The 24,960-nt window shown below is 32.4% G+C and overlaps 1 protein-coding gene across 4 annotated transcripts; it reads left to right on the top strand.

The window, feature by feature from the left end:
• Positions 1-327: 327 nt before the first annotated feature.
• Positions 328-23,338, top strand: LOC139496205 (uncharacterized). 4 transcript variants are annotated; one of them, XM_071284673.1, is made up of 15 exons: positions 328-725; positions 1,492-1,552; positions 2,542-2,602; positions 8,096-8,173; positions 9,267-9,356; positions 10,260-10,376; positions 12,601-12,745; positions 13,484-13,738; positions 16,103-16,651; positions 16,941-17,047; positions 17,644-18,885; positions 20,193-20,226; positions 21,398-21,675; positions 22,483-22,510; positions 23,017-23,338. In XM_071284673.1, exons 1-15 carry the CDS (start codon positions 602-604, stop codon positions 23,295-23,297), a joined length of 3,450 nt encoding a protein of 1,149 aa, XP_071140774.1. In that variant the 5' UTR covers positions 328-601; the 3' UTR covers positions 23,298-23,338. The 4 variants fall into 4 exon arrangements, with proteins under 4 accessions (XP_071140774.1, XP_071140776.1, XP_071140777.1 ...); XM_071284675.1 differs by having other exon boundaries at positions 572-725; positions 10,260-10,530; XM_071284676.1 differs by lacking the exons at positions 328-725; positions 1,492-1,552; positions 2,542-2,602 and adding exons at positions 1,649-2,038; positions 2,200-2,419 and having other exon boundaries at positions 10,260-10,530.
• Positions 23,339-24,960: the final 1,622 nt, after the last annotated feature.

A 24,960-nucleotide genomic window follows, 5' to 3' on the forward strand; every position in this document is an offset into this window, starting at 1 on the left:
CAAACAATATAAACAAGCGCTAATATTAAAGGACAAAAATCTCGTTACAATCCACAGTTATCTACATTAGGAAATGCCTGTACCTGGTTTTGTATAGGCACTGGCTACGGTTACATAGAAGTAATTTCAGTCTTATTGACGAAAAAAAGGAAGAAACACAAATATAGAAAACTTAAGTTTATAAATTAGTTACTCTAGCGTACATTGAAGTGAATTAATGTAACAGCAACGCAATGTAACCGTAGACTCAATTATTATTGTTACATTTGTAATTAATCGGTTCCTTACCCAACTTTGCATTCCGGCAATTAGTCTCCAATGTAACACTACTATTTTTATTATTGTTACATTTCCATGTAACCGTAGCCAGTACCTTATATATAGCAGTTGTTTTTTCCAGTCGTCTGAAGTGTTTCAGCTTTTGATTTTGTTATTTGAGGGACTTTCAGTTTGAATTTAATTTGGATTTCGATATTTTTCGTTATTTGACTTTTTAAAACATGTAAATAAGTATGACTCCGTCAAATGTTCACATGTACAATGTCGCGGTCTTTTAACATCCGATAAAACAAGTTACATCCTGTATATCATAAATGTATCCATGGCGGAAAGTAAAGATTTAAGTTTTAACATCGTTGTGATAGCCGGAGAGATTGCTACGGGAAAGTCAGTTTTTATTAACAGATTCGCCACCAACGCCTACAAGTTATTAGGTCATACTATAGGTATGGTATATGTTGTGTAAATCATTGCTCAATCGTTATTTGTTTCTATTTAAAAAAAAAATTTACTATACTAACAAACCAAAACATGTAACACATTTATTTACTTCATCCAATATACAGTAGTTTGATAAATTCTTGTTTTACTAAGCATGTTTTTTTTGTAATATAGCACTTTTCAAATATAACCAGGGGTCGAAATTGGCGCTGGTCCGGTGGTCCGAGACTAGTAGAATTTGTGTCGGACCAGTAGAAAATTTTCGTTAAAATCAATGATTGCATCTCTATCTCGGTTTGTTTACAAAAAAATAAACCTGAGAAATTATTTTTAGGGTATTGGGGGTGCTATGTTTTGACTAAAGAAGAGGAAAGCAGCTGAGGAAAATAAAACTAAACATCTGTCATATCTTTTAGTGGTTATCAAATGAATGTCATTTTTGCAGGACCAGTAAATTTTGAGCCGGACCAGTAGATCTAAAGTCCACTGGTCCGGCTGGCCAGTACACTATAAAGCTTAAATTCGACCCCTGAACATAACCTTGAATTGAAATTTATTAACTGGTTAAAAAAGATTTTGTTTTTCTTATTTTGGGTTTGAAAATGTGATAAGTATTTTTTTAATTCAGAACTAAATAATGAAAAATCTTCCTTTAGACGGCAATTGATGTTAAAGACTCCAGAAAATAGTGTTTCCAAAATTTTGGCCCATTTTCATCACGTTTAAATCCTTTAATCAATCGCTTTTAAGATATTTTGATATTTATTGCAGGTTGTGGTTATTATGAAAAGACTATATCTGTAGATAAAACTAAAGTGCAACTTAACATATGGTAAGTACCATTAATTACATGTATCCGTTGAGATAAGAAAGCTAGTATAAACATTCCAATCCACATAACAGGATACAAAACATTAAACTATTCTACGTTTAAAAGTTTAAACAACAGTTGTGCGGTTACAATCACTGAAAACTCCTTATTATCAAAGAGTATAAATTTGATGCGTATAAACAATCTGACCGAATAAACTCTGACTGTCCGTAAAAAATAAATCAAGATGATTACCAATCAATATAAATGCTAATACCTGGTATACATTGAAAACTAAAAATTCATTAAATTAATGGAAGCTAAACATACTTTAACCACCAACATACTAATCGTAAGATCGAAGACCTTAACACAAGTATCTAGTGAGTAGAGACAACGACACATCATATCGGACAACCAATTCGTGAGGGTGAACGTAAAACTTAGATTGTGTTGAATCTCCGAAGCATTAAAAGTTTTGACAAGAACAAACCTGGTTGTATATCAATATTCACCATTTTCTACATTTGAAAATGCATGTACCAAGTCAGGAATATGACAGTTCTTGTCCATTCGTTTTTGATGCGTTTTGTTATTTGATTTTGCCATGTGATTATGAACTTTTCCGAATTGATTTTCCTCTAAGTTCAGTATTTTTGTGATTTTACATTTAAATATGAAAGAGAATTACGGACACTGATAAAGTAGAAATAAATGTACACTTAATGATAATTGAGAACATAAACCTAGATTATTAGAGAAAGAGTTTGTCAATAATGTTGTCAGACCAAGGAGATAAATAATTTAAACAGTTCTGACAAAAGTATAAAAACAACTCAAATAAAGCATGCAGACCCTTTCCCAGCAGAAAAAAACCCCAAGGAGACTGTAAATGTTTCGATGAAACAAACTTTGCAATTTGATATGGGACTTTTCGTTTGATATTTTCTTAGAATTGTCATTTTTGTTATTTTACTATTTAATATATTCTAAGATTATTCTTATCATAGGGATACAAACAGCTTAGGGGGAACCCGGTCATTGTTGCCAGTGTATCTGGATGGTACCGAGGTAAGATTTATTGCCTTTGAATACTGAATGTATCTCTTAATAAAGATGACCAGGATATTGACGAACGCACGTATCTCGACGACCGAACGTAATAGTAGCGGTAATTGTAACTATGTTTACCAATATTACTTTAAACAAGCATGAGTCTGTTTACGAACGTGACCTTTTGCAATGGAAAATTTCGGTCCCGATCCAATAGACCCTCGTTTAGCAACGGAAGTGGGAATTTACCCGACATATTGGCTCTTTTGTAATGTATTTGTTATTGTTAATTCGTTCTCGTCTCGACAAGAATGAACGATCTGCCACTTAGATAATGGCAAAATGTATTAGGTGTAAAAACACTAGAAGACAGCCTTACACCTATATCAATGTAAATCCTATCCAGTATGCACCTCTGACGGGTTTTTTTTCTTCTTTTTTTGCGATTGTTGAAACTAGTTTCAATTATTTGATTATTTCTAGTTTAATTGACTTTACAAAATACACAGAAGGAAAATTATATGATCAATAATAAATATCATGATGATGGTACGTCAAACGTTTTGTTTTATTCGGAATGTTGATAAATCGCTTTTCCGTTTGGCTCAGCCGGTAGACGTAGGAAAATATGGTATATCTGTCCTCTCAAAAGTACTTTTTTTTATTAACCTTTAGAATGTAGAAACGATTTCGTTTAGTTATATAATTATTAACATAGTGTCGAAAATTGTTAATTTGAAATCACTGACGAATATGTTATTTTGTACCTTGTAAACTTAAGCTCTTGGCTAAAAATTACCACATGAATAGAGAACAAGCCATAGTAGTTGGAAACATGTCACAGAAAATAGTTGCCGTAAATATACCAAAGTCGTTTGAAGTATCAACTTACAATAGTCGTAAAAAACTTTTTCTGCTACATTTTTTTCAATTTGGACAGAGGCTCGCTGCACCCATTCTAACTCGAGTGGTCTGTGTTAAGCGAACTAAAATAGGTAAAAAAAAAAAAAAAATTGAAATTTATCATCAATCATATCAATATAAAAAGCGTCATCATCTAGAATATCAACCGTATATTAAATCTGTAACTCATTTAAATCGCTTTGGGACTTCATTGACAAATCATAGTCTTGCATACCGAATGCTCCCTTTTGTATTGAGGAACACATTACAATATATTAAGAGCAATTCTCTGTAACCACCAACCATTTTATATAGGGGGGCCGGCACCCATAGTCACCGATTTTCATGAAACTTGGCCAGAACATGTGATCATGTAAAAAGTAAGAAAAATGCCCACCCACATGTTGCTAGGTTATGGTTGCCATGGCAACCAAGCGAATGAGATTTCCCGCAAATTTTGAAGAATTTAGCATCGAAAAAACAACTACTTTGCAGTCATTTGTAACCAAAACTAGGTTTTATTTAATGATATTTGTAAATATTTTTTGGAAACATGAAACTTAACAAACAAAAAAGCAATGACATATATAAAAAAATATTTTGGCTGAATATTGTCACAACCGCAGAAGCAGAGGTCATTTTTCAATATAGTTCAGAAAACAAATTTTACACATTTTGTATGAACAAAATAGACATTTTTGCATCCACCTTCATTTAACACGTGGTTATGAATGAAAAGTATTAATGTTTCTAAGTAAAAAATTATAACAAAATATTTGGGAAATTAGGTTCTAAGATGGTTGCTATGGAAACAAAAATGTGTCATTTTTGCCTTTTTATCTCTAAAATGTAGCCATTTTATTAAAATAATCCACAAAAAGTAATTATTATTGAATGACTATGATGTGCAAACTATTGGCAATTAAATTACCATAAATTTGTCCAAAGGTCAAAGGTCATTAATGACCTTGACCTTTGACCTTGTGTATATTAATTGAATTTTGAAAGGAAATATAATAGAAAAAAGGCTACTATACATTGAGAAAATTATCAGAATGTTTTTATCCACTTTTTATCAAACTATGAAAAATAAAGAGTCAAGGTCATGTCAAAAGTGCTTAGCAACCACCCTTATTTGATAAAAAATGTATCTAGCAACCATACATGATTTCATTCAAGACTATATAAACTATTACATAGACCTAACTTCAAAGGTCCAGAGGGTGTCATAACATAAGTTGTAAACAATCATTCATTTAAAGTTTAAAACTGCCTAGCAACCATTTGTTTATATTAGGAAAATGCATAGCAACCATCGATTTATATTGAAAAAGTGCATAGCAATCAATTAATTATTTAGAAAAACTACACAGCAACAGTTTATTTTAGATTTCATTTGGACAAAAATTAGAAAAAAATAATATAAAAACACATGTCTAATAAAAAACACATGTCTAATCCGGAAAAGTAAATAATATAGCAAATTTAATTTCATGAGACTGATTACACATATACAAATGTATACAAAAAATTAAAAGATGTCTCCTGATGAGAAAACTCTCCAGAAGACAACCAAATGTTATATTTAAAGACAAATAATTTATATCTACAAGAAGAAAAGAAAAGGAATGTAACTGCTAAGAGATCGACCAGTTTATTTTGGTTGGAGTTGGCTATTCAAGCAAAGACGTTATGCATAGGCAATACAATATACTAGTATTCATTTTCACTCGTTATAACTTATAAGGCTTGATTATTTCATATTTTTCATCGAATTTTTTTTTCATTGCGTACACACTGTATTTTAAATAGTTTTAGATGTGCATCTAAATGTACAGAAATTTGTTTTTATCATGTTTTGGGCAATATTATTATCTTCAGATCAAGACACTATCACATTCATTAAACTTCCATCATCCCCATCACAAAAGATAAAATGCTCTTTCCTAACTAATATAACTACCCTGCATCTATCCATTGCTGCAAGTTTTTTTTGTATATCAACAGTGGAAGATTAAAAAAAATATCTTAAAAAATACTTTGTGTGTTTAGCAAAAGTTACTTTAACAGAGTCTCAGTGCCAATTGAGATTTAGTAATCGAACAGACTAGGCCAATAAAGACCCCTTATATAGAAGTATTACATTTGCTTAAAAAGTAAATTCTAACGCTATTTATAAGAAAGCAGAAAGCGTGTGTTAGATAAATATGAGTCATCTTTGACAACACAGTGAAACAAGCGTGCAGAAATTGAGCACTATTTATACAAATGTTGAGACAAGACATGAATTCAACAACTTCCATTTCAGACTAAAACATTCTAAAAATGAAATGTAATAGCAAATTTGATTTATTTCCATTTTTGAACTTGAATCTAAGTATTTGTTATAACCAAATCAGTTCAAATCTTTAACACAAACTGATTTATTCAAGTGAAGTACACACCTTTTTAAAGTGTCTAAAATGTAACATTTTTGGAAAACATATCTTTAAACCGGACATCTCCACAAACAGGATTTGGACACACTCATCATTAGAGTTATAATGTACTTTAAACATGTATCCCATGATGGCTTACAAGGCTTAAATAGAAGATAGGAATACAATGCAAGTTCAAATTGTCCATCATCATAAAAAATGTTATAAATAGAAAACCCTGAAAGGACCTTTAATAATCAGAGTGAAAGGGTCTACCTACTATCTATTTACATGGGGAATTTCTGGCCTGAAATGATGAATGTTAACCTTTTTATGCCCCGCTGAAGCAGACGTGGCATTAAGTGATACCCTTTCCATCTGTTTGTACGTTTGTCCGTCCGTACTTCCAAAAAGTTGGTATCCATTCTCTTATTTTAGTTTGCCGTAGCCAAATATTGTTTAACTTGCATACCATGCTTATTGCCACATAATACATATCAATTTGACAATTTGGTGGCGTCACCTTTATCGTTTTGGAGTTATATGCCTTTATGAACATAATAATTCCACTTTTACAATTCTTTGGTTATGTCCCTTTATAATTTATAAATATGATCTGCAAGCCGGGGGGGGGGGGGGGGGGTTCCATCTGTGTTCCACAGACACATTCCTTATTAATAGATTATCAGCAGCACTAGATCTTCTTCGTCGAAATCGTCAGCTGATTTTTATTGCAGTTATTGCCCTATAAAAACTGTGTGTGTTTTTTGCCTAATATCAAAAATACTATATTATAGCAGAAGGATTAATCAGAAATTAAAAAATCATCAACAAGACACGATTACAAATAATTTAACATGGTTAAGGTAGATCATGACTTTTTGAGACAGAATTTCTTATTATGTGCTTAAATACAGATTTTACTATGCTTTTTTTTTTAAATGTAATAAAAAGGTTGGGTCAACGTGCTATTTTACAAGCTACGAATCATTGAAAATTGCCTAAATTTGGTTAGATTGTTCTTGAAAAAAAACACTTGAGGATTTAGCTTCATAGACAGAACCGATGTCAATTAGTTAGTTATAACTTAAATATACATTTTTATGTTAGATTTATGTTTTTAATGTACTATGTATAAACAATAGCTCACGTTTCGTCCGATTCGTCAAGTTACGCTTTCGTAAGTTCGTTCGTCAATAACCTGGTCATCTATATTTGTACCATTTCTATATACTTGTAAATTCCTGCAATTCAAATCATCGCGTTTGTGTGTTATTCCTGAAGATAAATCCCTCAGAAAAGCTCTTCAGAAAGTGTTATTTTCATGTACAAGTCATATCGTGGCCACCAGTCATTAAATGTAATCATAGTTAGCAACCTGTTGTTATTTGACAGTTGTCAACAAAATTTGTATTAGTTTTTTCAGAATTTTAAATATTTCTGCTTCGAGCCTCACTATTATGACATTGCTTGTCAAAATGTGCTTCTGATGTAGTAAAAAGTAAAATCACAAAAATACTGAACTTAGAGGAAGATCAATTTGGAAAGTCCATAATCACATGGCAAAATCAAATAACAAAACGCATCAAAAACGAATGGACAAAAACTGTCATATTCCTGACTTGGTACAGGCATTTTCAAATGTAGAAAATGGTGGATTAAACCTGGTTCTATAGCGCTAACCCTCTCACTTTAATGACAGTCTCATCAATTTCCGATATTGAGATAGTAAGATATATAAAATTTCTGTAGTTATAATTGTCATAGTAGAAAATGGCATATAATATTTAAGGATGGTTTGGTATAACCTAAGCTTAAAGTTTGAGAATGCGGAAAAAAACAACTACAGCAGAGCGATCTCGAATTGGTTAAGCAAACTCATCGAAAACAGCAAAAAAGTAACTGTGTATTATTATACATGATTAAAGGATAAAACATTACGTTGTCTTATACTGAATAAGACAGTTGAAAAATACAAAAAATATAACAAATTGTCCCCACAGTGAACGAAACAAAAAAAGGCAAATTCCTCGACACAGTTTTGATATGACCAACACGATTTTCATTGGTATTTTATTTTATATTTTTCTTTTTATATTCGAACATTCAAACATGTTTATGCTTATGAAATTAACATGCTTTAACCTATGTTAAGAATTAATTTTAATGATGCTATTTTTTTAATTTGTAGGGCATTATATTGACGTATGACATTCAAAGCCAAAAATCTTTCCTGAGTGCATCTGAGATGATCCCAATTATCAATCAAGTATTTATGATCGTATACCTTTTACAATTACCGATTATGTGTTTACAAGTAAACGTTATTTTTTAGTCTTAACCTGCTATCTTGATCTCATAAATCATCTGAAATTTTTATCATAAAAATTGGTTTGCAATTAAAGTTTATCCAAACGAAATGTCTAAATATTACTGAAATTATTAGTGGAAAAATCGGAAAATTTACGGAAAGATTTAAAAAGACATTTTCAGTTAAAGCGACTATTTCTGATTGTATGTTTGATTTTGTGTTTATTACTGATATGCCAATATTTGAGATAAATTACATGTAAACACAAAAATATATCAAATTAATTTCCTAGATTGAACTAACAGGATGCAGGGTAGTTATTTTTGACTGCTATTGAAAAAGAAGAGGTTTTTAGTAAAGTTATACTCTTATCGCTCAATATAATTGCATCCTTGTAAAAGAATTATTGCAATCTTACGTTTTAATTTTACTACCCAAATTAGGATGAATGTGATTGCATCGTCTTAAACCCTGGATTATGAACATGTACTCTTTCTGCAATTGATTCCGGGTCACAATATTTGTTTGCCCAAGTCAGGTCTTTGATTTATAGAAAAAGTAACATACATTTAATTTGTGATACATGAACCATTTGTGTGAGAAGTGTTTTTGGCAAATACAATACCATTGTATAATATTATATGTTATCTGTAGGTAACTAAATCAATAGTCTTTTGTGAGATGATGTTGTTAGAGTTTGTCTTCTAATTTAGGTTTGCATATCCCTATGGTATCTTCCGCCTGCTTTCTTCCTCTTGAAATACAGATAATATATCTGATTCATTAACAATCCCAAAAGGCTGACTGAAAATCGTGTAGACTCTGTCTTAATCATAATCAATTGCATTCCTGGTAAAAGTAAAAAAAAGAGTCAGACGGCCTCCATTATAATATTTGTTTTTGAAAAAAATATGACAGCATTTGGGACAAATAATTTAGTTTTTAATGTATGTATATTTCTTAGTGTATATTTGTTAAAACTTTATTTTAAAATATTCCAAGATACTTTTAACAATACAAAAAGTTGAATATAAAGTTTTTCATTTTTCAGAATTGTGATAAAAAAGTAAACAGAGTATTCGTAGGGTTAAAATGTGATCTCAGACATAATCGAGCAGTTCTACAGGAAGATGCTCAAGAGGTAATGTTAACATCTATTTTCAGAAAAAAAAATCGTCTTTAAAAAAAAAGCAGTTAAACTAATTTTGAGGGGAATAGGAAGAAAAGTACTTAGTATGTAGGTATGCACATTTAGATTATTATTTTAGTTTTATTTGTAAATTTGTTAACTCCATTAATTTGCATTGTACTCTTTAGAGCTTAAACACTTAAAAAAGGACATGTATATTTTGGGATACAGTATGTGACTTTCAGATGTAATGCAAAAGATCAACCCCGTTTTTGAAACATTTTCATTGCTTAGTTTTTAGTTTTCTATTTTGTGTTTTGTAAACTGTGTTTTCTTCTTTTTTGTGTTTTTTTAATGTCCTATAGGCATCTTTCTCTTCTCATTAAATTTTGTTAGATTGCTATCGAATTGATTTAGCTTACAGTCTGTCATCTACTGTTTTTGATTGGGCTCGTGTAACTAAGTCTTTATTGAAGACTTTAGTTTCCTATTATACTGTTATGTGGGTGGTTTTGTGTTTTTCCCATTGTATTTTGTATATCCCATGGTATGTTTTGTTCTTCGTTGACATGATAACTGATTGTCTTATGTCTTTGTTTTCGTTAATAATGTGTGAAGTATCAACCCTTTTGTAAACGACTGCTACATTTATATGTAAATTTGACATATGAATTAAAATCTATTAAATCCATATCATTAATATTTCATCTAGTAAAAACTGAATCTGTTCGAAAAAAAACAAAACTGCGTGAGCGTTTGATGGTAAACACCACCTGTTTTCTGGCTATAATGATAATTAACTTATTCCAGAAGTTGTGTGTGAAGTGAGACAATTAACAATTACATCTTAGAAAATAATTTTCCGGGAACGATTCATTTCAAATATTGTATTTGTTTTTCTTTTCTCTTGTTTAGTTTGCAGACAAACATAAAATGAAATATGTGGAAGCCAGTGCACTTACAGGAGAAAACGTTGAAGACGTGTTTTATTCCTTAGCCGAAGATATAAAAAGAAGACAGGAACAAGAGATGGTATGTAAGATGAAATGTATTATTATGGCCGTTCATATTTTTTCTGTGTTTTTAATTGAAATATGTGGAAGCCAGTGCACTTACAGGAGAAAACGTTGAAGACGTGTTTTATTCCTTAGCCGAAGATATAAAAAGAAGACAGGAACAAGAGATGGTATGTAAGATGAAATGTATTATTATGGCCTGATCAATTGACATATTTCATATTTTTTCTGTGTTTTTAATTGGTGTTCACTTCAATAAGCGTATAGACCGTATGCCAGTCAATCACAATAACACTTTATTCATTTCGTGCGGCTGAAATGCTGTATATGAAGTTACCTCCATCAAGAACTTGCAACCCAAAAGATTTGAAAACTCAGTTTGAAAAAAACGTCAACACGTTAAAAACATATGACAAAAAAACCAACCCGACATTTGTACTTTGTATGAGTGTATGAGATACTTGGAATCTTAGCTCCTTTCCTTTCTTTTACAATTATAAAAATAACACTATATATTCTTGGGTCCGATCCGTTTTTCTAGATTACCAAAACCCAATTTCAAACACTTCAAAGCTAGGGAAGGGAAAAAAACATCAGTACTGATATGACAAAAAAGAACTTAAAATGAATAGCAAATTTTAGCAAAGGTCAACTTTACAATAGGGAGTTGAAACCCCAGTTTCATAGTTAATTCATAATTTATGAATTTATGAATTGGATAATTTTTAAAAGAAGTTTTTCTGACCTTGGTTTTTCCGGGCGGGTAATACTTTGCGAACCCTGTATCTTACGACCGAATACATAATCAACCGATATTTGAAAAAACAAATGTGACAGACATAAACCAGCGACAACCATTGAACCACAGGCCCCTGGCGTTGAACAGGCATGTATGGAATGTGTCGGGGTTAAAATAGTTTTCCGGTGACAAACCCTCCCTTAACAAGGAATAATGTTGTAGCAGTACAGCCTGAGAAAAAATTATAAAAGAAACCAGTTGAAAACGGTTTATCTCACCAGATTGATATACAACATAAAACTTTTAACAAGAACACTTACTGCACTTTGCACCGCTTCTTTACATCCAAGAACAATAAACAATAAGTTAAGTTAGAGAGTAGTTACAGTAACTAACAGCTTGGTCAATGCCAGTAATAACCATTTTTGAAAAAAAACATGTATTTAAGACTTGCTTATATTATTAAATTCAATGGGATGTAGGGTGTTTGGATCCTACACTACATCCTAAAACCGTTTTTCCGATGCTCTATACATTTCAGGGTATTACTTATCGTACTATATATATGATTAAATATTCAAACCATTTAAAAATGACCGTTTCAAAAATATAGTAAATCTATACTTATCTATACTTATTAAGAACATTCACTTTATCACCACAGTGATTCGTCTTTTATCAAGCAGAGAATCAAGTATCTGAACTAGTTAAAAGTTTAAAACATAGTTTCTATAATGTCTACTCATAAACATCTCTGGGGTTACACGTATCTGTATAAATGTGTCTTAGTATTTAATTGCAACTATCTTTTGTCAATTTTCATCGTTTGTTTATAGTCTTCATTAATGTCGTAATTTCCGCTTCTGGCAATGTTTTTGTATAGCTTGAACGTCAGTAAATACGAATAACTCATAGCTATCTGCGCTGCTTCTTACCTCAAAACTACGACCCTTACTTGTAATATAAACTGCAAAGCATACAGCTAAAAGCGCTGCTTCTTACCTCTAGGAACCCCCGGGCTGAGCCTTGCTGCAAGCTAAATGTAAACACAGCAAAGACTGACGAATGTGACGTTGCACTGGTATTTATTTGAAAGTCCCGGAAGTAAATATTCTAAGCAGGAAGAAAAACATAACGTAAAACGCTGACATAAGATATAGGAGTCCTCGACTCAAAATGCGTATAATAATACCATCTTATGAATAAACAAATCGAGACATAATAATTCTTCCAGTTAAGAAATCATAAATGTACACTTTTGGGTTCACGATTAGAATATTGACCCAACGGTAACGTTCTGAACAAAATTGCGCCATATATGACGTTATCGATACAGCTAATAATATAAAGTAAAACTTACGTTAATTACTCATTCAATATACTAAATACTAGAAATAACTTCTGACAACTTATATAAACTCTCTTAATACAATAATAACAATATTCCTTTACTTGGAAATAACCAAAATACACATTTATAATAATTGACATTGATATGCAGGAATCCAAATCAAGAGATCGGACAAGGAAAGCAAAAACAAGACCAAGATTACCAAGATTTAAAATGGTAAAGCAAATACAGTCTCAAAATTTTACACGAACATCTAAAAATCCAGTGACAGAAAACCAGCAAACAGTGAAGGAAGGTATATATACACATGTGATTGATTTTGCGATAGTTATTGTTAAAATGTTGATACGGAAGAAGGCAAAAAATATTGAATATCATTTCTTACATGTTGCAATTTGAAGTGGATATACTGTTGTGGTATGCAAATATGATAATTCAGAAATTAATTGCTACACAATATATGCATAAGAGACCAGCCATGATTCCTTCCACTGTGGATTCATCATTTTTCGTTGGATACAAGTTTTCGTGGGTTTCGTCGGTACAGGCGAACCACTAATTCAAAAGGTCAACGAACACTACAAAGTTTGTATTAGCTTTGTTTATAGATAAAGGCAAAACAACGATCTCAAATATCAACGAAAATATAAGTTTTCCTCAATCTAAATAAAAGTAAATTCGTGTAAGTTAATCTGTTTTTTATGATTTCTTTTCTAACAAGCAAAGCATAGAACTTAAAGTTTTGAAAAATATGCCCCAAATATAAATAAGACAAAGCAGAAGTCTACTGATGTGAAAATCTGCCCAATAAATTATACAATCAGCCAAAACAGTAATAATCTAAAAAAAAAAACCCAACATTTCAACACAGAACATACACCAATAACAAGCTATTAGTGTCAAACCCGTAAACAACAAAACCAAACTTCTCAACGAGGTTCCGTACTTCAGGCACGCAAATGCATAAATTGCAAGTTAACATCATAACAAAATTGTTATTTACAGTAAATTCATATTCATCAACCTTTTACAGTACAGGAAAAGTTGGAGTTGATGGGGCTAGAAACAACTGAAGATTTACAAGAAATAATGAAGCTTGGAACATATCGTTGCTATGGGAACAGAATATTTCTCGTTGGGCAGTTTTCTGTAGGGAAGACTACGTTAGCTAAGGTCCTTATAGGCGAGGAACTTTCAACACAGCGAAGGGCAACGGATGGAATATGGATTCACATAGGGAAGGCTGGAATGAATCTGGAAGACAAGAAATGGCTGACCTTGCCTCAAGGTGTGTTTTATTGTGATATGTGAAAAGTTTGAGTATAACAATCAATTCATTTGATTTCATATAAGGGTATACTGCAGATCCTGTTTTCAATAATTATTACAGATGACACAGGAGACTTTAGATTGTCATCTTAAAATTTTGATTGATTTTTACTTTACTGCAAAAGTATATCCTCTATAATTGCAATTCAAAAATAATTTATTCATGTTGTTCAAGTCTTTCTCAGATTGACTGTCATCTATTAATGCCATACACTTTTTGTTGGCGTCGTTGTTCATGTCTTTGTTCCCGCAGATAAAACTCCAAACAAGATCGTTTTTGTGTGTAAAACTCATTACATACACTGCTTGATACATAAATTAGGTATTGACAACACGTACCAAAGGGGAAATCCTGTATAATCATAGGTCTGTTCTATGTTCCTTTTGAATTTCAACCAAAGATGAAAAACTAGATCTTCCATCACTGTGTTGGATACCCAACTACAAAAGTGTCCTTACAAACAACGGTATATTGCTGGGTCTTCCAAGTGCTACACCAAACCTCTTTCTTAATTATTTACATCTATTTGATCAGCAATCAAAGCCGGGATTCAAAATTATAGTGAAACTGCCTATTCTAGTGGTGGCGTGAATCAGATGTGGATACTAAACAATTCCAAAGATCTTTTAGAGTGCATATTATCTAAGACTCTTTCATCTTGCAATAGTATTAACACATTTAACTTTTCTGCACTTTATTAGTTTTCCTCATACATTCCAAACTAAAAGACAAATTGAAAGAGTTGGTATTGCTTTGCTTCATAAAACAATAATGGCTAAAAGTATCTTGTCTAAGGGAGGGATAAATCCTACTTTGTAAAGGATCATTCTGATTTAAACAAAAAATTCTCTGAAATTGTCAATATGAAGATGCTTCATTTCTTGATTGACAATGTATTTGTAAAGTTGGTAGGACGTGTTCTTTATCAGACTGTAGGCATTCCAATGAACTAGTTATGCCCCTCTTCTTGTCGACTCTTTTCTTTATTATAATGTGGCTGACTTCCTACAGGAACCTCTTAGGATGAAACATAAGAAGTTAGCAATATCTTTTAACTTTACTTCCAGCTCTGTGATGATGTTCTCTCACTAAATAATTCAAAATGTGGTGACAATGTTGAACGCATCTATCCCATCGAAATAGAGATACAGGATGCTACAGATACAGTTAAGCCTACCTCATATCTGGACTTACACCTTGATATTGACAATGAGGGTCGGTTGAAAACAAAAATTTACGACAAACGAGATGATTTCAGCGTTCCAATTGTAAACTCTCCATTTGTATGTAGCAACATTCCAGCAATGCCTGCATACGGAGTATCAATCTCCCAATTGATACGATATTCCCGCGGTTGTATTTCCTATCATGATTGTCTTGATAGAGGATTGACGCTTACAAGAAAGCTATTAAACAAGAGTTCCAAATGGTGAAGTTGAAATCATCCCTTTGTTAATTTTACGGATGCCATTACGAATTGGGTGACCGTTATGGGATAATCGTTCCACGGTTGATATCGGATATGTTTCTTTCGTCATAACTATAATCCCCTTTCCTTTAAAAAAAGAAAACAATAAGATATAACACAAAATTTAACTGTATTCACAAAGGTAACATCATAACTAAATACATGAATATTGGATGAATAGATACCAACAACGTCGTATTGCAATGCGAATTCAAACTTGGCAATACAGCCATATTTGGCAATAGGTCATGTTCAGTATAGTTAAACTCAATCTAAGACGTAGTAAAACGTTGTTAGTTAATTAGAAACAAACATATCGTGTATATTAATCAATTCGTGATGATGTCCATAAGATTTACGGAGTGTCATTTTTACTTCATAAAAACAAACTAGATAAAACAAGAACTTTTGTAGTTATTGGCGAAAAACAGAAAGACGTTAATGCATTCACTCTCTTATATTCAATATAATATTTTATTTTTTCGATATTAACACAGGTAATTTAATTGTTTTTTTTTATAGATCACCTTGATCCCGTAGGATGTATACGCCGATTCATTGCTATAATAAGACGTTTGCTATCGTCTTCTGTCAAACAAGACAAAGGATATTATAAATAACATTGACGTCTATAAACCAAAAAGAAGAACAAATGAAAAGGGGGGTATGTTTGACTTTGCGAGATGAAAGAATCAAAGTCAATTCCGGTTGAGGCGAATACGTTAAACTGATCCATTCTATAGAGAGAGCGAGCATCAACGTCTCTGCATGTATAGAAAGCCTTGCAAGGCTCCTTTATGGGATTCCTAAGGGCCCGGTTTCACATAATGTCATTGTTCTCTATTATATTTCAGGCAGTTCTAATCTGGACATTATTGCCGGAATGCTCATTTCATTACAAAGGCAAGATAAGGAAGGTATGCAAGCTGAAGAACAATGTTCATATTCGGTTGAGTCCTATGAACAGCCCGATATTAGCAACGCAGAAAAAGAAATGCATGCTGCTATCGATAGACCGAAAGAAGCTCAAACAATACAACTGTTGTCAGACATTCCCGTGACAGATGAGATACATGTACACTCGTCTGTTCCACCGAAATCAGTAGAAACGACGTCATACGACAAGCCGAACAAACAACTACAATTCCGGAACTTATTGTCCAGCAATATTCCGCAATGGAAATTGAAAAATCTTATCTTCCAAGCCATCAAAGAAGGAAAGTACAAGCAGAATCTAGTCTTCTTTGATATCTGGGATTTTGGTGGACAAAAGGAATTCTACATGACTCATCAGCTATTCATTACAAGTCGTGGCCTATTTGTGTTGATGTTTAATGCCTGTCATAGCCTTCATTTGGAGAATGATTCCTCAATAGCCAGTCATCATGAGACATCGGCAGCAGGTATATACACATATGTTTATCTCAACTTGCCTACTAGATTTATTAGGAATTTATTAAATTTATCTAACTGAAAATATGAATTCAGGGGATTCATAAATGTCCCATATGAGGCATAAGATCTTCGTTACATTGTGTTTTTGTTTGTTGTATCACTCACGTTAACCTTATATTCATTCATGTATCAAATCAAACAATCAGAAACAAGAAAAACCAAACTTCATATAAAATAGCTGTATAATTCTATGAAAATCATGTACTTAGTATATCAGTGATTTATGTTTGATTTTAGTTTACTTAGTACACTGGGTGAATTCAATACTGACCTACTGCAAAAAGTCTAGAGACGGATTTCCACGAATCTTGTTGGTTGCAACGCATAAAGATAGAGTTCAAAAGGTAATAAAATTCGAAAACCTTCTCAGAACAAATACACATAATATGAATGTGACAAAATAAATTCAGAAAGAGGCTTGACGCATGCCAAATGTTTCCGTAGGTACTTGGTTTACCCCTGTTTGTTTTGAGGAAGATCATTTATTAAAATATACATTAAAACTTTCATACAAGTGGGAATTTACCTAGCTATTCATCAAAGGTTAACCCACCATTTTCGTCATCAAATGTGTTAACCAAGTCGGGTATATGAGAGTTGTGTGTTACTCGTTCCTCTGATTGATAACGTTTAATCTCCAAATCTTATTTTTACTTCTACTATGTATACATTTTTAGTATTTTCTTTAATCTTTTTTAGACATGGCTTGTTTTAATGTATATCTTCAAAAATGAATTTCGACTACAAATAAACTGTATAAATTCATTGAACAGATTTCTTCTCCGTAAGTAAGGAAGCGCCTTAAAAAGAGTCATTTTGTAGATTTCATGTTAGATTTTATGTTGTTATTAAGATGTAATATATACTTTATTTCATCAATGTCTGTCAAGTGCAACCATACATTTATAGCAAATTCTTCATGTAGATTATTTAATTGTAGGACAAAATAGAATCATGCCGGGAGAAGCTAACTGAATCACTGGATCAATTGTTCAAATCCCATGCAGGTCTTGCTCATTTAGAATACAAGCCTCTGATTTTCATCAATGCCACCGATATCAACGATCCAGAAATAGATCTTCTGCGTCAACGTATGATAGTTCGTGCTTCTGATCATCCAAGATGGGGTGAAGAAATGCCAACCGCATGGGTTCCATTGGAGTTGCAGATAGCTGAACAAGTGGAGCTCGGAAAAAACATCATCTCTAAACAGCAATTACAGGATCTCAACTCAAAAAATGAATCAATGGTGTTATCAGAGAAGCAGCTAAACACCTTCCTGAAGGTTCAACATTCACTTGGCAAGTTGCTTTTCTTTGATGACATCAAACTTCGTGATTATATCATCATTAATCCTGTTTTCCTGATCGAAGTTCTTAGATCAATTATAACAGACAAGCAGTTTTGGCCGAAAGAAGAAAAATTGGAAAAGATTTTCCGGTCTTTGCAAGACACAGGTAGAATAGAAAGAATGGCCATGTATGCATTATGGAATCAAGAAGCATTCAAACATATAGTACCGTATAAAGAATTTATGATCAACATTTTAGTGTACCTGGACATACTTGTTCCTCCACAAAATCTAACTGAAGATGAATACCATTTCTTTGTACCTTGTATGATAAAGAAGCATGATAACACAAAATATATGACACGAAGATGCAGCTCTAAGAATTCTATCATCATGGCGTACAGATTTGTTGAAGAGGTGATTCCTCCTGCACTGATCTACCGTTTTCTTGCCTCGTTGGTTACTATGTGGGTAATAAAAACCTATAAGGGTTCAAGCATGTCATTTTCCAACCTTGTAGTTGTTGAGGTAGACGGTAACCATGATGTAGCAGTCCAGGTAAAAGGCAGAAGGATCGTTGTTTTGCTCATCCATACTGAAGATGTTGCACATATCATACCGACGTTAGCTTCTTCTGTTCAAGAATGTCTTACGGCGGCTGTTCGTCGGATATCAGAATTTTATTCCCTGTTGTCAGAAGATGGAGATCAAAATGCAAAATATTCCACGCCATTTGAAATAGATTTCGGAGTAATCTGTGAGAGTCTATTCCGCAAATCTGTCTGCTTTTTTCCACATCGGGATATACCGACTACAGGAAGCCGTACATGGGTTTGTCCACATGGTACATCCCATGATGTGAAGAACCTTTCCATGTGGTTTGCTGAAAAGGTAACTGATATCTGAATAATATCTTGTTTAAATGAATATGTTGCCAACAACCGCGTAATTGAATTTCACAGTCTTCTGTATTTATTGTATAACTGATAATTTAAAAATATTGAACAGGAGAAAGTAAACCAACAACATTTTTAGATGATCCTTAAAGTAAAGACAATACAAAGTAGATTTGTATTAGTTACGATGGTTGATATAGTTTAATGTTTAATTTTTTATGGACTTCCACTTTTTATAATTCATGTCAAGTTAAATTTTTTGAGAGAGTGTAATTTTACTTTTAAATGTTTATAGTGTATGCGATTTTCATTAACATAACTTTCTGTCTTGCGATGCCTTCATCTATTATTAGTTTCACCGAACAAAAAAAAATCGTTAATATCAAATAAGTTTGATGTGAACGACTTTATATGCGATTTCGTGAAGTAATGTTTATAATCCCCTTAATATGCAAAAAAGCAACTTGAGCTTTTTCTTTAACCTATTTTTTTTCAATATCATATTTTTTAATTATTTGTTTCACAAACTATCCACCTGCTTCTTGAAACACCTTAATCAAATGTATTCTAAAGCGTTTTAAAGGGGCACTAGCTACGAGATGTATAATAATTAAATATCTTTTTTTGTGCTCAATCAATAATGAAATGCAAATAGTGAAATAATAATTAGCTTTTAGCAGCCAGTATGGTTCAAATTTGTCAAAATAAGCTAACAAAACATTTATTATGAATTATTCACTTGCATGTGAATAATTCGACCTCATTGAATACGTATTCATGTGAACGTCAATTTTAACCCTCAGCTGAAGACGGAAAACACGTGAATTGTATGTGTAAAGTTATTTAAAGGAAAAGAATGTCAACATTGAAAGCGAAACATAGATAAATCATTTGATTGACTGATTCGATCCACAAAAATGCATTCTTATACAGGTAAAAACGATAATGAACATTTATTTTTCATCTATAATATGAAATGATTCAAAAACTATATATATGTGATTTTATACATTCCAAATGAATGATAAGTGTTGAGCATACGTTAGTGAACATTTATGCAGACAAAGATGTAATTTAAAGGTAAAGTTTAAATAAAGGCAACAGTAGTATACCGCTATTAAAAATCATAAATCGATTAAGAGAATATCCGGGTTACAAACTAATTATTACCGAGGAAAACACCAACTATAAGAAGAAAAACAAAAGAACATCAGAAAAAGTGAATTTTAAAACTACGGCTTTGTACTTGCTATCTTATTAACATGTTATATGAACAAATAATAAAAGTAAATATATTTTTAGGTTTCATGCAAAAGATGTGAAGTTAACTGTGGAGGTAAGTACAATTATGGTCACTTTTTGGGTTAGTAAAATACCCTTATATCTCAAATTGTAAGATGTCAGATTTAAACTTGCCGTGTCAATCAAAACATTCGATAGTGACCCAACGACTACTTGTGGCATTAGCTTACACACCTGTCAATTAAGTATGTATACTGTAATATTAAACTTTTTTTGTTATCATTTTAAGAAATAATTGATGCAAGCTCTTCTTTAGTGTAGTTTTAACATAGGTAGGTATGCTATTCGTGATAATTTTTGACCGAGCGATAAAACTACAATAAATCATAGCTTGCGTCAATTATTTTGATTCTGATGAGGTTAATTACGGTGATTTCTGTGTCCGTTGTGTTTAAATGTATAGCGTTTGTGTACGCTCTTCCATGAACCTCCCTTGCTACACGCAATGTGTTTTTTAGAGGGAGGGATTTTAAACAGCCGATATGAACATTGTAGTATTTAGGTCAAATATGACAATTGCGAATTTGTACCTCATTGTAGTCATTGTATTTCTATTATTAACAACTTGTGTATCATTTAAGAGTTGGAAACTGTTTAAAGTTAATAAAATATATTGAATGCATGCCAATTTGATAAAATTCATTTTTCTGCAGTTGTCCAAATACCCATGTGCAAACACATTTTATTTGATTTCCAGCATGGGCTTGTTTAAAAAGAGAAAGAAGCACGTCATATTAGAATGAGATATAAAACAATACACAATGGGACAGATAGTAATTTGCTCCTAAGAAAGGGGAAGTTGACAACAGGAAATTTCAAATTGTCCGGTTTTTCATAAATCTTTGTTTAAATTCATGTCGCGGTGTCAGTTCACATAAAGATGGCTAGTTAAGAAAGCACACTTGCCAGTTTCGATTATATCCTAAACAGAAAATCAATAAAAATACCAGATTTTAAGAGTATCTACGTCTGAGGTACGTATGGTTTTAAGTTGCCGTTGAACAAGAAATAAGTTCAATAAATATAAAAAGTAAAATCATAAAAATACTGAACTCAGAGGAGAATCCAATCGGAAAGTCCATAATCACATGACAAAATCAAATGACATAAACGCATATATAATTTCTGTTCTAAGATTATTATCATCGAAATTATTGATATGCATTGTGAAATTACTATATATTCAATTAATTTCTAATCACTAGGTCTTGGGAGACTCGAATTAGAGCAATGTCCTCTTGATAAACATATCATAAGACTTGTTGCAGAAATAGAACCATACAAATGTAGAGATGTTGTTGTCAACCTAGGGGTTACAGTTAATACATGGGAAAATCTAGAATATCAGTGCCAGCATCAAAACCCAAATGATCTGAAATTCATGGCTGTTTTCAAATGGAAGGAGGAAAACAAAGATGCTTCATTTTTACAACTGCAAAAAGCACTTGAAAATTGTCACATCAATAAACACATACTTTGTCAGGTAATTTACAAATTGGTCAATTGTCAGAACATTGTGACAATCAAGAATCTTTATCAAGTGTATAAGATAATCTTAATTTAATTTTAATAAAGTAAAAAAAAATGCAAGAAAAACAATTCTTAAAATGTCGTATTGCAAAAAACAAATGATTAAAAAGACGAACAACAGTACACAAAACAAAACGAAGAAACTAAAGACTGTGTAACACGAACCGTACCATATACCGTACAATAAGTAGTATGGTTCGCTACTGACCCCATACGGATCCATAGAGGGTTAGTAAAATTCATAGGGGATGAGGCCGGAGGCCGAATCCCCTATGGATTTTATTCACCCTCTATGGTCCATAGGGGGTCAGTAGTTAACCGTATAACAAATTTATCGCACGCTGGACTTTTTCTGCTGCGTTATGTTGAAAAATAAACAATGAAACACAACAACATCGATAGATGACGTCACCATTAACGCGTCATGAACCCCCTATGAAATCTACTAACCCCATACGGTCTCATAGGGGGTCACCACGTGACGGCGTTAAACCAATCACAACGTGATATTTTACCTGCGGTGCGATTAAATAACTTACTGCTCCATTTTATTGTTCGATTTTAACTTGTTATTCGTCTGTTGATTATGAATTATCAAATCAAAAGCCAAACACAATGTAACATGTATCTGATTATCTTAATAACACAGACACTTTTTTTGTTGCTGTGGTTGTGGTAAAAAAAAAATTGTTTGAGGAGGAGGGGTCATCATAATTGATTGATGTGTGTTTTTGATTATTATGAAAGTTATCAATTTCAGATTTTGAGAGACAGTGATCCACATTCGGGTTAGTAATATATTATATTATACTGTTTTAAAATATCCAGGTTAATCCTGCAATTTGATTGGTTACTAAGAAGGGATTATAAGGTCATATATACCCTGTGGAAAGACAGAGATAAAGAATAGTAATAAGTTATTCTTATTAAATTGTCAAACTCTTTAAAGCAACCTGTAGTCTTTTCGATTTTGATTCGTTAACTTCTCTTCAAACTTGATAAGGTTACTGTTGTTCAAGCTATCATTATAATTGTAGTTGCTCGATGTGCATTGCTTTCATTACGCCTCAGTGTGCGGGATTTTCTCGCTGTGTGTGGGACCCGTTGTCCCCCCGCTATTTTCTGTTTTGGTCGCGTTGATATCTCTTTGACACATTCCCTATTCTAATTCTCAACTTTATTACTAATTGTAAAGTAAACATCATTGTTTAAAACAGCGTTTAATATATAATTAAAATCAGGGATGTACTTTATTGGAGAATAATTATAAATTATTTTTTAATTGAACTTTCAGGTCTCCCCAGAGACTGTTTAGAGAAGACACCATCAATGTCAGTGCTGAGATATATATCTAATCATATTGGAGACAGCTCGTTACAGCTTGGTATAGAACTGGGCCTTGATATCTCAGAAGTACAACATATCCAACATCAATTTAAAGATAAATTACTGGACCAAACAAGAGAAATTTTGCGACGTTGGAAACAGAATCAGTCACAACCAACAGTTGAAAATTTAGTCAAAGCTTTGTTTAGAATTGGAAAAGCAAGTTGTCTGAAGGGTGTTCAGTTTTGATTAGAATGAAATGTTTAAAAATATTCAATGATTCTGTTTGATTACTGTATTTGTACTTATTTTTCGCCGTGTATTTATTTTCATGAATTTCGAGGTTGGTTTATTTTCGCGAAAATAAATACACGCGAATCTAAATCAAACCTTTCAACTGAAAGGCAATAATTATAAAATCGCGAAAATAAATACCCGCGAACGTGTTTGAAAAACACAATTCGGGAAAATAAGTACCCGCGAAAAAAGTACAATACAGTATTTTTTTAAATGACATTTTAATAGAGTTGTGTTGGTCTGATATATAACTACGAGTATCAACTTTCATTATAATACTTTTTTATACTTGTTGATCATTTTGATCATGACATGCTTCACATGCGTCGACCGTACGGTGACCTACAGTTGTTAATTTCTGTATAATTTGGTCTCTTGTAGAGAGTTGTCTCATTGACAATCATACCACATCTTCTTTTTCATGTTTACAAAAGTTGTTTTTATAGTTATTGTCTATCACTCTCAGCGTACTTCCATTTTTTTTAATTAAGATTGGAATTATTGTTCACTTTTTTTGGTTTTGCCCTTTCAGGGCACCTGAGATCACATCTAGTTTTCAAGGGGTATGTGTGTCCGTTCGTGTGTCTTTTGTTTAAGTTATAAGTGTAATTCTTCATGCTTTTCAATTGTTCAATGTTTGTGTTTTTTACACTCGTAACTGTCTCGTCATTCCTTAATTGTGAAATTCGTGTTTGGACATTACAATTTCGATTTTTTTCAAGTCTCATGATTAGAAAATTTTAAATAACTGATGGTCTAGACTTCGGTGATGTCTTGGTGTTAATCACCGATCCGCGAATAGTTAAAAGTTTTTTAAAAAATGACAAAAATCGTCGTAGTTTTTATTGATTCATCACTATTTAGTGAGAGAACATCATCTATATAATGAACGTGATGTTAAATGATATTGCTCGTGGACACTCTCTCTCTCTCTCTCTCTCTCTCTCTCTCTCTCTCTCTCTCTCTCTCTCTCTCTCTCTCTCTCTCTCTCTCTCTCTCTCTCTACACACCAAGCATCGGATTGAACGTCCCCATTCTGACCGGACGTTGCTGCGTACTTGTATATGCCACATAACCATACGGCCACCCCTCGATTTTTGGCAAGGTTTTACTCCTGCAGTCGGAAGAAGACCTGTAGTGACAATACTTCTATTCCCCAGTCACTTTTGGAGCATGTAAAAATTTGATGCACAGTGTCCACAATTTTATACAGATTGAGTTAATACATTATAATTCGAACTATATTAAGAGTGAAAGCCATTAAAAATGTTGGGAAAATACTAGCGACATGGTATTAAAATGCACTACTTAGAAATGGAATAAAACGTATGATAGTTATCTTTCTTCTTACATTTAAGTGGTTGGTAATATCTTAAACATTTTCTGATTTGCGTGAATTTATTATTGCGATTTTGTAATTTCAGACTAAAATGCGATTTTAATTTTTGCGATATTCAGAAAAATCCTGATAAATTCAAATAAAAAACTCAAAATGCGAGTTTGAATCATTGTAAAGATAGCGCTGTCGCATTTTTCACAATAATAAAAACATCGCAATAATTTTGAATTTACAGTATTACTTTTATCAAATCAAATGGATTACTGAGGGGTCATT

This window comes from Mytilus edulis, chromosome 11 (genome assembly GCF_963676685.1).
Source record: "Mytilus edulis chromosome 11, xbMytEdul2.2, whole genome shotgun sequence".
In the NCBI taxonomy this organism is placed as follows: domain Eukaryota; kingdom Metazoa; phylum Mollusca; class Bivalvia; order Mytilida; family Mytilidae; genus Mytilus; species Mytilus edulis.

Excerpts from the sequence above, each read along its gene's own strand:
- LOC139496205 (XM_071284673.1), top strand. The coding sequence starts at position 602 with ATGGCGGAAAGTAAAGATTTAAGTTTTAACATCGTTGTGATAGCCGGA. Across the intron at positions 9,357-10,259 it reads TACAGGAAGATGCTCAAGAG|TTTGCAGACAAACATAAAAT; the intron begins GTAATGTTAACA and ends TCTCTTGTTTAG. Across the intron at positions 12,746-13,483 it reads CCAGCAAACAGTGAAGGAAG|TACAGGAAAAGTTGGAGTTG; the intron begins GTATATATACAC and ends AACCTTTTACAG.